This window comes from Apaloderma vittatum, unplaced genomic scaffold (assembly GCF_000703405.1).
Source record: "Apaloderma vittatum isolate BGI_N311 unplaced genomic scaffold, ASM70340v1 scaffold5292, whole genome shotgun sequence".
Taxonomy (NCBI): domain Eukaryota; kingdom Metazoa; phylum Chordata; class Aves; order Trogoniformes; family Trogonidae; genus Apaloderma; species Apaloderma vittatum.
Window position 1 is genome coordinate 49,953 of NW_009704197.1, and position 15,111 is coordinate 65,063.

The 15,111-nt window shown below is 38.1% G+C and overlaps 1 protein-coding gene across 3 annotated transcripts in view; it reads left to right on the forward strand.

The window, feature by feature from the left end:
• The first annotated feature begins 652 nt into the window (after positions 1-652).
• The window catches only part of EYA4 (EYA transcriptional coactivator and phosphatase 4), a 48,356-nt gene continuing 33,897 nt past the window's right edge, over positions 653-15,111 (forward strand). The window contains exons 1-6 of one of the 3 annotated variants that reach the window (XM_009864953.1): positions 653-773; positions 6,641-6,718; positions 12,634-12,700; positions 13,585-13,587; positions 14,612-14,754; positions 14,909-15,052. In XM_009864953.1, the coding sequence (XP_009863255.1) occupies positions 653-773; positions 6,641-6,718; positions 12,634-12,700; positions 13,585-13,587; positions 14,612-14,754; positions 14,909-15,052 (556 nt within the window). The remainder of the gene's footprint in view (positions 774-6,640; positions 6,719-12,633; positions 12,701-13,584; positions 13,588-14,611; positions 14,755-14,908; positions 15,053-15,111) is intronic. The other 2 variants (XM_009864954.1, XM_009864955.1) reach the window with 2 other exon arrangements.

The window sequence follows — 15,111 nt, forward strand, 5'->3', positions numbered from 1 at the left end:
CACAGTCCCCTGATATAACTGTGACTCCACCTGAATTTTTCCAAGTTTTCCTAGAAATGACTCAGAGGAAAAAAATTATCAAGTGAGCTAGTAAGAACATAGGCATTCATAAGAGTGAAGAATCTTTCAGATGTACATGAAAGTTCTGTCCATTCACCTGTATGGTCTGTTCCTACGATTTAGTGTGGATGCAGTGACTGCTTTTGCTGGAATACAGATGACAGGAGGCAGAATTTTATTTCCTGACTGCAAAATGACTGACTTTTCACTCAGTTTCTCTGGTTTTGTCTAAGAAATACCTATACATGTGTGTTTATCCATTGGTCCCTCCATTTGTCCATCCATATATATGTAGTCCCTCATGCACATTTTTTACAAGCTTTTTGAGCAGTTTCATAAACCTGCGTCATTTCCTTCATAATACCTAAAGGAAAAGTGAAAAATACTGGTGTCATTGGTTTTCACACCAAATTATTAGCTACTTTCCTAGGCTTGGTAAAAAGCAAAGAAGACCTTAAAGGATTTGATCTGTTAATCTTGCTGCATTACAAAAGTTTTATTTAAAAAAAAAAAGTTGTTATAGAAAAAGCAAATTATTTTAGATAGTATCACAATGCATTTAAGTACTGTCACATATCTCTTTAACAGGTCGATGGAAATGCAAGATCTAGCCAGTCCTCATAATCTCGTTGGAAGTAGTGATGCACCAGGTAGTTCCAAACTGGATAAACCTAATCTCAGTAGCACATCAGTTACAACCAATGGAACAGGAGGTAAGTAAAAGACACTGCTGGCACACAGAAAGTTTTGGCTAGTTTTTAGTCATATGCATTTGTAACATAATTTCAAGGCTGAGCATAAACTGATTTATAAATCCAGCAAGAATTATGAAAAAATGACAGTTATACCAGTGTGAATTAGCATTTCTTCAGTGTTGTAAAACAGCAATTCTTCAATTTGCACCAACTGAAGTAAGAGGCAGAACTGTGCAAAGATGAAACAAGGAAAACCTTGGAATGGTTAATTTGAAGAAAATGTTAACTGTTTGGTTATACCTGTTGATAACTTGAAGTGGATTGCATTTTCTGCATCATGCTTCATTGCTGAGTAATAGTTTACTTTTGTGCACTGAGCTACACACATTTAGGTTAATTTGAAATCTGTCTAACGTACATCAAAATTAGACTTCGGTAATTTTTTTAGTGTGATAAACATACTAATTCCATTTCTTGGCAGGTAATGAAAGTTTGACACAACAAATATTTTTAGAATTTCATCAGAAATAACCGGTTATTACTTCTGTATCTGTTACTACAGAAACAGTAGTACCCTGCAGCTACAACATAGGTGTTCCATTGCTTTCAGATATTAGATTCTGCCATACCTGAATTGGAGCAGTGGGAGACAGAGTACCACATTCTGAGGTGGAGTCCTGTTCCCATTACTGTCCATGAGAGTTGTACCATGGATACAAGTCAAGCTAGAGTTTCAACCTTCTTTTTTTCGAGTTTATACATTACTGTCTGCTTTAACAGTTAGCTTATCCCTATTAAAAAAAAATAAATCTGTTAAGGCCAATAAAAAGTGAATATATCTGTGAAGGTAACTGTGCTCTACAGAGAAGGGCTGAACTGTTAGGTTCAAAAACCCTTACTTGCCTTGAAGACCATTGATGTACACTGAACAGACACCGGAAGAATGAACCGATATACCATTCCTGTTCTCAGGAGACAACATGACTGTGTTAAACACTGCAGACTGGTTGCTGAGTTGCAGTACTCCCTCATCTGCAACAAGTATGAGAGACCCTGGTACAGTGCATGCGTGTGGTGGTGTGTCTCTGTGACTGCTGTGCTGCATCTCTCTTGGTTTGCTTTCTTCTTTTGTTGTGCAGTTTGAACATTTTCATGGGGTGTCCCCACATATTTTTTTCCCCCACCCCATCTCAGAGGCCTTTCCCATAGCCAGAAAACTGGTAGGAAGTTGCAATAAAGAGTTACTTTACTGTATTTCGGAAGTAATTTCATGAGCAAGAAGAATATAAACTACATAAAATTAGCTTAACTGTCTACATGCTCTGAGAGACTGAGAGCACCTCATGGTGATAGAAATTGCTGGGAACTGCCGGTAGTTAGGATTGCTGGAAGTCAGGACAATGGATTTTCCACAGAATGCCCACTTGTTTTTCTTTCATTTTTAGGTACAACATTGCATGATTACCTGAGCACAAATCAAGGTTGACGTTATTGTTACTACTTCTCCTACTGCTTTCATTATTCATTACAGCTTATGTCTAGTGTGCTGCTATGTGTAACTTGCCACTTTACAAATATTTGGCCAAATTTTCCAATCTGTCATTTTCATTTATGAGTTTGCTTTTATGTATTATTAATTGTCATGAGTTACAATGGTTAATAGTAATTATGTATGTGACACTGATGTACTACATACACCTACTACCTACACACATGTTCCTATGACAAGCTTTGTCATTTATTGTTTTAAATGAGCTTTCAGTCAGGCTTGTTTACTCTAATAACTATTGTCATCGTCCTGCTTCATGCATAGTGGTAGCATCTCTTGCTGGTAAAACAATGTTAATTTTCAGTCCTTAATGTAAAGAGGTTCTTTAGGGGAAAAAAAAAAAAAAGGTTTGCAGAATAGTAGTCATATTGGTCTGCTAAGTCCTTTCACCAAGTAAAGAACTTACACTGTAGAAGCCATTGCCTGTTGGGAGCTCTACTCTGAGTTTGTCTTACAATAATTAAATTTGGAAGGGATCCTTAGAGGTCATCTGGGCCAAGCTCTGCTCAGAGCTATTAGATCATGTTGCTCAAGGCAGCATCTAGTTGAGTGTCAAATATCTCCAAGGTGGAGGTGCCACAGTCTCTCTGGGCACCTGTCCCAGGGAGAGACAACTCTCATGGCAGAGAATTTTCCTTTTACATCTAATTGGATCTTTCCCTTACTGCAACTTAGGTCTATTGCCTCCTGCCATTTCACAGGGCACCTTTTAAGAAGAGCATGCCTTTGTTCTTTGTCATCTTTGCACCTTCCCATTAGTTAGCTGCAGACAGCAATTAGCTCTCCCCTTCACCTTCTCTTCTTAGGACAGAACCAGCCCAGCTTCTTCTTCCTGCCCTTGTACATTGTATCCCCCAGCCACTGACAATTGTGTTAACTCTACTCTTTCAGCATGTGCAGTCTTCACTGTTAGCAATACTCAAATACATTTCCAACTTGAGATTACCTTTCACTTTATTTTTACTTTTCCAATATGTAAAAAGAAATAAAATTAAAACTAATCCACACTTTAAAAAATAGAATATTAAATGCAGAGTCTTTAAAGTATTCACCCAGAATCATGGTTCAAACTCATAGACTTTACATTATGCCTAGAGCAGTTGCAGCAGTAGTATCAGAACCACACTATCTTGTAAGAGGGAAACATAGGGATGATTCTGTAGAAAAAATAGGATATTAAATGCAGAGTCTTTATTCACCCAGAATCATGGTTCAAACTCATAGACTTTACATTATGCCTAGAGCAGTTGCAGCAGTAGTATCAGAACCACACTATCTTGTAAGAGGGAAACATAGGGATGATTCTGTAGTATTAACTGCTGTCAGTTTTATTTTGATTTCAGCTTTACATGTTCTTGGGGTTTTGATCTGTTAAAATTCTATTTAATTATTTATTTAAAAATACCTTTGTGCTTTTTCTCCCTCTTGGTTTAATGACATGTAACATAAAGAAAGGTAATAGTCCAAATCTCTAGCTACACTGAGGAGAGACCCTGACGAATTCCTTACTGTGATAAAATCTGAATGTAGCGAAGTTGAACTGTTCAAAATCAAGCACATATAAAAATACTTTCTACATGTATTTTTCAACAAAACACAGTGCCAATATATTTTTCCTCAAGTTAAGTACATGAGAGTGTTTCTTTTGGTTTGGATCCTTTTCTGCTTGAACAGGGAGAGAAAAAGATGGTGACTGTTAGTGCTGATGGAAGTGCACTGCAGCTGGCATTAAACAGAACTAGACATAACTCTAAAGCAAACATTTAAGTTCATTACTGAAATTCTTGTTAAATAAAACAGTTAGGCACATACTGGAGTGTTTTTCTGAACGTAGATTTGTAGCTTGGTATGGGCAGTAGTGGAATACTATCTTGAAGAGAAAGAAATAAAGGTAGTAAAAAGTTTTTTTTCATGTGGGTGAAATGTCCACTCTGCAGAGAAAAGAGACATGCATCTTGTAAAGTAAAATGTGATCAATTATCTTCAGAGGGGAAAATACAGGTCTTTCCAATTTAGTATGATTTTTCATTCTCCTACTGAAGTACATGCAGAGGTGTATACAGTAATTGGAGAACAAATTATTTGAGTTACTTGTCATGCTTCAGGCCACAATGCATGTCCCACATGAATGAGCAGCCTGTGGTTCAGTAGAGGCAATTCCTTTGTGACAAATGACCCTTAAGATTTTTCTTTATGTATGTTTTATTGATCTGACGAAAATAACATCTTCCTCATCTAAAGAGAGAAGTGGGAATGATTGATTACTTTTATGAATGACTTTGTTCATTTTATGTAATTTTTGTCACAGCTTTTTTTTTTTTTAAATGAGAAGATAACAGCCAGGAAGATGTTAGAATGCACAACAGCTTAAAAAAATGTGGCTAAAATTCTTCCCTGATGATTTCATATTGAATGGATACCCTGCTGCTTGCAGGGAGAATATAGAGGTGTGGCAGTTTTATTAAAGAGGAATGATAATGAAAAGGACTTTATATATAAAAACCCACACATTCAAACTTCTTTTAATCTCACACAGTAAACAGAAAGATACAACTGTATGTAAAACTTGTGTAAGAAGGTGCTACTTGGTTTGATTAGCGCTGGGGCACTGCTGACACCTGAGGTCATTCTCCCTGTCACAAAGACATCCAGATTTCTCAGATGTTCCCTACTTGATCTAGACAGGTGTCCCCTTGAATTCAGTGCAGGTCACTTGTAGGCATCTGCAGCATCCTGTGTTGACATCCCGCAGTAAGATCCATTCAACAGTGTGACTGCTGAAGGAGCAGGAGAGGTGACTCCCGCAGGGCCTGTCACAGGAATTGGTACCTGTGCAACCCGTGCTCTGCTCACAGGCCCAGGGAGGAATAGCAGAATGGTTCTGTAGGTGTCCTTGACATTTTTCCCATGAGAAAACCAAATCATTTCTTTTCCTCTACAGACTGTAAGAGGGATGGTGAGATCGAGGACAGCTCAGGCTGTACTTGGACTGAATTGCCCTCTGGAAGTACCTCTCTTTCTCAACTGAACATAAAGAGAGATGAGATGACTTGAATCTGAGCCATGGTTTGTAAATGCATTGCCAGCTCAGAACATGAAATTCCCCCTCCCTGTTGCTTACTATTGCCAACGAAGTCAAGCATGGATGCAGTGATGTTGACAGACAAGAGCTTTGGTCAGCTTAACTGATGTCCTTCAGAGGCATCAGGTAACTAGCTGGTGGAAGATGCCTGTGCTTGGCATATGTTAGACCTGCCAGGGAGGCTACGCCAGCCTGGCTGTCACTGCAATAGCTTCTCCACAAATCGCAAGCTGTGTCCTGGGAATTTCAATACCTGGCGTATGATTCCAGTAGTGGCCCACTTCACTCTGCGCTCCCAGACAGCAGCTGGTCCTGTGGTATTGATAAGCAAGCTGCTGATATATATGTGATAAATACTCACACACACCCCCTTAACTGACCTTCACAAAGCAATTGTGATAATATCCAGAGGGTTTTCACATTTGCCAGTCAAACACCTAATAAAAGCTGCAGTGTGTTCTATATCGCTATTTCTTACCATATCAGTTAGAAGGATGATTCTCAAAGCCCATTACAGAAGTCCCTGCCAAATATAGGTAGCCTCTGTGGTGCTTTCAGTTACAGCTTGGATGGTAAGAGTGCATGATGATCCATAAGAAATAATTTGAGTTTAGAGTGGACCCAAATGTTTGGTAGCCTCAAAGTTAGAAGCTGACTTGATATGGCAGTTGTTTGTGTCCTATTAGAGTTCTTTTGTGTTTTGGTTTGTTTTTTTTTTCCCTTCTAAACTTCTCTCTTTGTCTATGGAAAATTGCTTACTGGTGACCTAGCTCAAAAAGCCCCCCACAGACTCTGTAAAAGGGGAAGGGGAAAGTCAGAACTCTAGCACTGTGAAAGTAATTTGCTTCTATACGAGCATGAAACCATATTATTATTGTTTCACTTGTCAGGCAAAACTATTTTTGTTATGTGCTACATCCCTTGACAGCTAATGTTTCCTTCCTCTCTACTACTCTTAGGGAATTGTTAGAACCAATTAGATTGAGGTTGAAATCTCCCCAGCAGATACTCCAGTTGCTAAAAGCAATGGCTAGATGAATGCAGAGATGAAAAGCTGTGTAGATGCATGACCATTCCAGACAGAGAGAGTGGAGATTGCCTCAGCATGGTGGCAGAATGAAGGTCAAAGCTGTTGCATCACATGCTTGATCTAGCTGGACTACCGCTAGTGAGGCTGGCATGAGGACTCCAGTGTAAATTTAGAAGTAAAATCTCATGTCTACTTATTCTTCTATGTAGTGTCTCTTCTTGCAGTCAAAACAGAACCCATGAACAGCAGCGAAACAACAACAACAACTGGAGATGGATCGCTTGACACTTTTACTGGGTCAGGTAAAGCCATAATAAGATGAAGTATTGTTAGATGCACATTAATATAGCATTTAATAACCTTCACTAATGAACGGTTCACTGCATGGAAGCAACCTTTAAACAAGTACAATTAAGTAACATTTTAATACTAAATAATAACAATGATAACAGCTTTTTCATTTTTTAAATGAAAATCTACATTTTACATGAACTATGATCTTAAAAAAGCCTTAATGATGCCTAAGACTGTATGCAAAAGTCATAATAAAAATGTTATTACTGTACTACAGATTTTTCTCACTGTTAGTCTTGTACGATATTAGGAAGAAAAAAAATTGATTGTATTTGTAACAGTCATTCTAATTTGTAAAATTTAAGAACATTAAGGTTTGGGGAGTTGAACTAGGTGATCTTTCCTGGTCCCAACCCCTAACATTCTGTGTAACATTCTGTGATTATACTTCAGTGCTAATCTTTTAATTCTTATGGGCACCGTGTTAGTTTAAACACTGACTAGATTGCCGTAAGCTACTTTCTTTCCGTGAAAATAAAGTCTATATTTTACTTTAAATAATTGTAAGTTTCAGTTACTTCTTCTTAAAAAATTCAACCAATAGCATTTTTTTAAAGTAGATTCCTGGTAATGAGCTGTAGAAAATACAGATAATCTGTCTTCTAATCATGAAGCTGAATCCTGAAAATGATAATATTAACATGGAGAGGGGAATAGATTTTGAGTCTGAAAACACCAATTCAGCGATGGCCTGATTGAAATGTCACTCTATACTGATGCTGCTATTACTTTGGTATACTTAGATAGTCAAGTCCTATTTAAAATATTTTGGAAATCACAATATTTCTGTGTAGTGAATATGTTTAAAAACTTGAATGTGTGTTTTGTGAACTGATTTTTAGGCATCAGTAAATGCCTATATACTCTAAAGTTGTTTATTCAGAAAAGTATTTATAACAAATTTAATGCCTAAAGACCTTTGTCTTTTGTGACATGTAAAGCAAGCTATTTCTGTATACTATTTCTGATTAGAAAAAATGAAAGCATTGTCCTCATTATGATTATACTGAAAAAAATCCCATCAACATAGAATCTAACGAGTTCCATAAAAAAATTAAGTCTTGGCTAAAATTTAACTTTGCTTTTTCAGTCTTATTACTCTATCCCAAAATTTTATTAGTAATGATTACAGATTATAAAATATCCACCTGTATATAATATTTTTTCATTGTTGGTGAAATTTCATCAGCTTCTGCGATGTATTTAAGACATCTAAGTTGGATTCCATGTGTAAAACATAGCTAAGGCAACATTTTCATGAAGGGGTGCCAAAATCTGCAGCCTCTAGTTCAGGTTTAGATGGCTAAGTAATGGCCTGATTTCCTCAGGTGCCACTCACCCATTGGCTTCCACTGACTTCAAAAGCACTATTGAGATCCCTACGCTTCGAAGATTTGGAAACAGTTGGTGCCTCCAAATAAAAGACAGGAATTTGAGCCTCACAGAATCATTTTTGTCTGTTAGCCACCTGCATATTCAAAAGAAATACGAGCCTAATTCTCAGTTTAGGCCACAGACTCAAGTACTAAATGAGTATGGCCATTCACAGTGGGAAATCAATAGTCTGCCTGTCTGGGTGATGTACAGTCTTCATCATCAGAGCGAGACGCAGAGCTGCCTTGAGGATGTACTGAGCCTTTCATGAGGAGTAAATCCATTTCTTTCACACTTGCCTTGTACCAGCACTTACATCAATTTTGTGCCAGAAATGTTAAATAACAGTAAAAAAAAATCACAAAACTTAACTGGTTGTTTGGGAAGTTTAATGGGTTACCAAAGACAATAAATGCTAACTGGCGGAAAGATGTCATTTAAAAAAATGCAGCTGCAATTGAAAACAATGCAGAACAAAGCATCACACTGAAGAGGATTTTTTTTCCTGACAATCAGTTACATATGTGAATTATTCCCAAGTGTGGCAAAGTGATAATGCTAGCATTTTGCTGCAGCTTTCAGAGCACCTGTGTGCTGATTTGGTGAGGATGCCTAGGCATACAGGCCACTCAGGGGTATAAGAGGGATATCACCTACTCTGTCTTCTACAAGCGTAGGTCAGAAGGACTCAAGCATCCTTTGTTGAGTAGGGAAGGATTTAGGTATGTTATTAAGTATTTTCTGAAATAAGACATGGGTGAAAAGAGAAGTCCGTATGCTGAGACCCACTTGAGAGTCTGAATGTGCAGAAATGCTCTCCTTCATATATTCTACCCATTAAATTAAGTTCCATGCTCCAAGGGCAATCAAAACCCGTGGCATGTCCTGGAGCTGAGCAGAAGGCTGCACAAGCCCTCCGAGGTGTCAAGTAGCCAGCTCTGTCCTTAATGACCAGCTGTAACACAGAAAGTGATGATCAAACAGACTGTCTGAGGTGTAGGGCAGGAGAGGCTTCACAGGTACCTGTGAATGCTCTGATTAGGCTTCACAGGTAGCTATGATGAACCCTAATTTTTGACTGAAATATTAAAAAGTAAATCACACAGATCTCTTGAATTTATAGTGAATTTATAGCCCCAGCCATTGGGCAAGCTCCTGCTCAGGGCTGCAGCTCCAGTGCTGCAGCTCACACTCAGGACTCTGCTTCCTCTGTCCTGTGGAGCTGCTGCTGGGGGTTAGCCAGGTGGAGGGTCATGTTGCACACCCCTCTTCCTCCTCCTTTTTCTTCAGAGAGAGTCAGTAATTTATATCAGTGTAGTTGATTTGAAGCTTTGTGGTCCTGCAGCAGACTCCCGTTGGGGTGGGTATTCACAGGATGTGGAGAGCTGAGCAGCCTTGAACCCAGCATTGTCATACTCCATGAATTTGCTGCAGCTGCTGTACTGTGAGCGCATGCATTCCTGTCTTTGTATTGCTTACAACACTGGATTAATTTGAGAACTGTTTATCCTTTTAATGGAACAGAGAAAGAGACATTTGAAGTTCTCATCATTGTTTTTACTTAGTATTTATTACACATAAAAAGGATCTAGAAAACAACTTCTGTAGGCTGTAAAGGCGAAGTCAGGAAATGTCACTGTTGTATAGCCTGCGTTTGGTCCCCTTATGTGTAGACGCTGTAATTTGTTATCTAAATGAGATCCTTTTAACCTAACCTCTTCACACAGAATTTTCCAGATGCATAATGGAAAAATACAAAATTCCAGCCTGTGTTAGTATACTGAACCCAAAACATGCCATCAGAACAGTTCATAGTCATTTAAATTGTCTACATCCAACTTGGCCAGGGTAAATAGTAAGAGCTGAGTGTCAGCTTCTTGTCACCTCTGTGAGTCAGCATTATTGTGGACTGGAATATCCCCTCAGTGCTCTAATGGGACTTGAGAAATTGAGGGTCTTATACCTGCCCTGAGGAGCATTCCTCTGGTGAAGTCAAGTGGCAAAGTCTTAGGAATACTTGAGTTTTTCAAAGAAGAAACAGTTTTGATTCTGCTTTTAATATCATCAACATAAAGCAGTGTTTAACCCCATTCATATAAATGGCTATGTAAAGCAGCGCTGTTATAAAACCTGTAACAACTTGTCTTCAGCATCTTCTCCATTGCCAACAGTCCTCAGAAGCTGGGTTAGGAGGCTATCCAACAGTGAAGGCTGTTTAATTTTGACATCCCTTAGAATTACCAATCTGATCTATGAGATACAGGCATAATCCACAGGCTCTACTCAAGCCTAATGTCCTCTTATGACAGGTCTTACGCCCTGTGTTTCTCAAATATTTGACCATCTGAAATATAGTGTACAAATTGATCAGACAAGCAGAAATGGAGTGAAAGAAAAAGAAATCATTTACTTTGGGTGACATGGTTTAATTCAGGGGAACTTGGAACTTGACTCTTTTTGGGGGAGATAGAACTTGACTCCCTTCCTCTTTCTTCCCTATAACTGTTAGTATCACTAGGGAAGAAAAAATAGTTTAAAACTAGATACATTCCACAAGTATTTTATTTTCTTATCTGAATTTATAAAATAAGGTATATGCAGAAAGATTATAAAAACAGGGCAGATTTTGATGAAAAACATTAAGTTTTGATAGCTCAAGTGATTTAAATGAATAGATAATATTTTCTGGTTTAAATCAGGTGTAGTGGAATGGTAAAATTTGCTTTAAAAAAACTTATTAATCAAGTGAGCTGTCATCTAGCAAATGATCAGACAAAAAGTGGAGCAGTATGGGCAGAAAAGATCCAATAAACCAATAAAGGATCACAAAAGTTCCTTGCCCTGAGAATCACCACAATCACTCTGTTGGCTATTGCTTGTCTTTAGAAAGGTCATAGGGATACAACAGGGAAGACTAATTACTCCTTGAGCCTTAAATAACTAAAAGCATCCTTTAGAGTTTTATGGACTGATAATATTGGTATATACAGCTGTAGGCTCATCTAACCGGAAGTAACTGTATGCACACCTGTGGATTGATCACTCTGTGGATTGAGCTTAAACCCCAGAAAGGCATTCTCAAAAAAAACCGAAAAGAATAAGACAAAATCAAATTCAGCAGGTTTCCAACACAAGCAAACCCTCAATATCTTTTCAATCTACAACTCTTTTAAAAATCTGATCGTGCATGTTCCAGAAATTATTATCCAGTTTTTCTTTATTTTCAAGCCATACTCAGCTGCACATTTAAAAAAGAAGGTAATTATTTTTCTTCTAGTGTAATTTTCTTTTAAGTCCTATGTGTTCTAAATGCACTTAAACTAGCTTTAAAAATATTGAGTTCTGCATAAGTTCAAAGCAACAGATCTCAAAGATGTTAATTAGGCCTGGATGTAGAAATGTATCACGTTTCATAAAATAGTTAGGAAGCTAAAGCTGTTTGTCACTTATATAATTCTGAAAACTCATTTCTACTACCATTATGAACAATTCAGGAAGAGGGTACACTTTGAAGTACAACTATGATGGATTAGACTAGAGAAATTCCAGTGCTTCGTTGTGTACTACTTTAATCTTTCGAAAAGTGAATGAGCAGCAGATGGCCTAATAAAGACACTGTGTATGTTTGCCCAGTATGGATTTGCTCTGAAGGGATTGGTTCAACACTCGAGAGTACATATATTTGGAATACATCTGTCTTAGTCAAGACAGATGGCCAAAGGAAAGAGAAACTTCCAAACACTTGGAATTAATCCAGTGTGAGTACTGCTTCTGAGTGAAATTTTAATGGGATACGACGATTGTTCTGTTAGCTTTTTGGGAAGAATGCAGCTGTGAATAGTATAGACATACACAGTTTTGATGGCTACTGGACAGGACTCTTTATGCTTACTTTTGAAATAAAAATATTGTTGTTAGTGGTTATGTTCTAATTTGACTTTTAATAAGGAATCATATTTGTTTTCCAGTAGCCAATTCAGTATCTTCCATCACCTAAGCTGACTAAAATTAACCACACCCATATAAAACACATTTTTCCTATCCAGTATTAAAACTAAACTTGTTAATGTGAGATTTTGAATGTATGTGCATGTTATTTCAATCTCATGCAATACCCTATGTTAAATCTCAAGATTCTTTTTAACTACCACTTTTTATACAAGTTGCAAATTTGGAAGATCCGTGGCATGGGGATCACAGCTGACGTATGAAGTATATACCTCTGCAATATACACAGAAACATGTCAGTCAAGCTGAAAAAGCATGACACCCCCATGCCAACTAAAGAGTTCTGTACAACGATGAGTGCTTTGGGAGATTTTTAATTTTTGTATTAAGATGTTGTAATTAAGGTGACATCTACTTTGTTAAAAAGCCGTCCATTTCAATAAGCTTTTCTGCTAAAGTTGCTGCATTAGTATTCAGACTGTTTGGCTGTCTTGGTCTCACGATATTTCTAACTGCTGTACTCTTCTTTTCTGTTTTGCAGTAATAACAAGTAGTGGCTACAGCCCAAGATCAGCGCACCAGTACTCTCCACAGATATATCCTTCCAAGTTAGTGTCTGCACCTCTTCTAGTCTTTTATAGGGAATTGACCTTGGCTGTAGGCAGTTCTGTGGTTTGTCGCAAACAAGTGTTCATCAGCAGAAGAAACAGAGTGAAAGGAAAATACTTAAGCCTCAGTGCTGACTCCATTAGAGCTCTCTCTCCAACATTCTTTTCCTCATGTGGCTGCAGAGTAAGATCCTGCTCTGTGCAGCACTGCTGCACAAGAAATACCTTTGAATATCTGCACACAACAGAAGGAAAAAATCAGACTCTTATGTTCTCAGTCATCAGAATCTTAACAGTGCTGGCAATGTATACAGACATACTTCGAAGAAGGCAGTTTATATTTAGAAATCACAATTGCAAGATGCGTACTGAGGGGTAACCCTGTGACAGACCCTCCCAGTGCCAGCATTGCCAAACGCTTCCGAACATTCCACAGTCATGAACCACCCCTTCTTCCTCCTTCTCCAATATCATAAGATTTAAAAATCAAATAAACTGGATTAGCTTTCAATCTCTCTTTTTCTTTCTTTTTAAGCCAATGGGCATTGTTAGGAATAGAAAATTTCTTTCACATTTTTGAAGAAAACGGACTCTTGTACAGTCACATGAACCTAGAGGTGGGAACTTGAGGAAGAAGCACTGAAGATTTTACTTGAAACTGCTGCAGTTGGCAATCTATTAGTTTGCTTGTCCTATGATCGGTGCTGGGCACAAGGGTGCTTGATTCCAGTCTTACAGCTATTTGCTTCTGTGTCTTTGATACATCTACCTGTGTGACTTTGAGAGAGAAAAGACACTGAAACTGTAGCTAATTAGGCTTTTTCAAGTTTCTTTAACAAGTTTGCATTCATGTCATGGTAGCCAATATTTACTGATACATAAAGTAGGTGCCTGAACTAAGAACAGCCCTCATTCCACTTAAAACAGGCTTTGGCAAACTACTTCAGATACTTTTGGCCAAATACATTACAAGATTTAATAGAATTTTTAATCTACTGTTATAATTTATTGACATCTAAATTAATGAGTAATCCTTTTCTGATAGTAACTGCTGCCAACTATGCTGAACTAATTAGAAAGAAAAAAAAATAGAATCTGAAATTTAGTCATGGCTTTTAATGGCCAGGTTTCAGTTAGCGTAATTCTGCAGAGTGTGTTTATCCAACTCTTAGTCCATAAAGTCGTACTTGACTTACAAAACAATCCAAGACAAATGTTTCTCTTTATGTTTTTTCAACTCTGGAGGGCTAAAATTTTAAACTTAATTTTATTCAATCTCTCCATAAAACCTCAGTATTCGTAAATAAAAGACCATTTTTATTTCCATTCTATTTCCCTAGCCCATATTTTCCAACTGTTTAAAGCCCATATGGTTACCAAAGTATTGCCGCCAATATTTTTCATGCTGCCCTCAGTGGGCACAATCAATCTCCCATTGAAGCCAGAGGCTAGGTATCTGTTGAAGCAGAACTGTACACAGAGCACATAATGTAACGGCTTTAATATTCACCTCTGTATTTCATTTCTTCATTGGGTCCAAGTTTCCCTCCACCAGATTAAAAAAAAACATGGGGGCTTTTCTGATTTAAGTGTGCTGATCTTGGCTGAAAGAGATCAAATCCATGTAAAGCTGTATAACAGTTGCATGGTCCACCTAGAGCTGGACACAGTAGCTTCAGAATTAAATCTTAGTGATGGAACAGCACAAAATATTCAACATGCCCTGGGGAACATGAGCTGGGGTGGTTTTCAGCTGATTTTAGTGGGGGATGGAATAAATCCCAGAAGAGGAACAGCTGGCAGAAAAATGAACTGCCTTTGGACATCTTTAAACATTTTCTTTACTTTGTTGCTTGAATCAACATACAAAGTATTTGTTGCCACAGTAATGCTATTTTTCCTGATATTTAGGCCCTATCCACACATTCTTTCTACACCAGCAGCTCAAACAATGTCTGCCTATGCCGGACAAACCCAGTATTCAGGAATGCAGCAACCAGCAGTCTATACAGCCTACTCACAGACCGGACAGCCGTACAGCTTACCCACTTACGGTATTTGACCTCTTATTAATTCACCTTACATAGAAGTAAGAGCAATGCCGACGCAAATGTTTTTTTACTTTCTTATTTGTTGTGTTTTTATTTTATTTTCCCAACCGTAAGAAAATATTTTAAAGAAGCAGTTGAAAATTAATTTCTTATACAGATTTGGGTGTAATGTTGCCAGGCATCAAGACGGAAAGCGGGCTCTCGCAGACGCAATCCCCACTGCAAAGCGGGTGCCTCAGTTACAGCCCAGGGTTTTCCACCCCACAGCCAGGCCAAACACCCTACTCTTACCAGATGCCAGGTGAGTAGCCACCACCACCAGGGCTCCTCCCATCTCACTGCTGCCAACAGGCCCCCGCT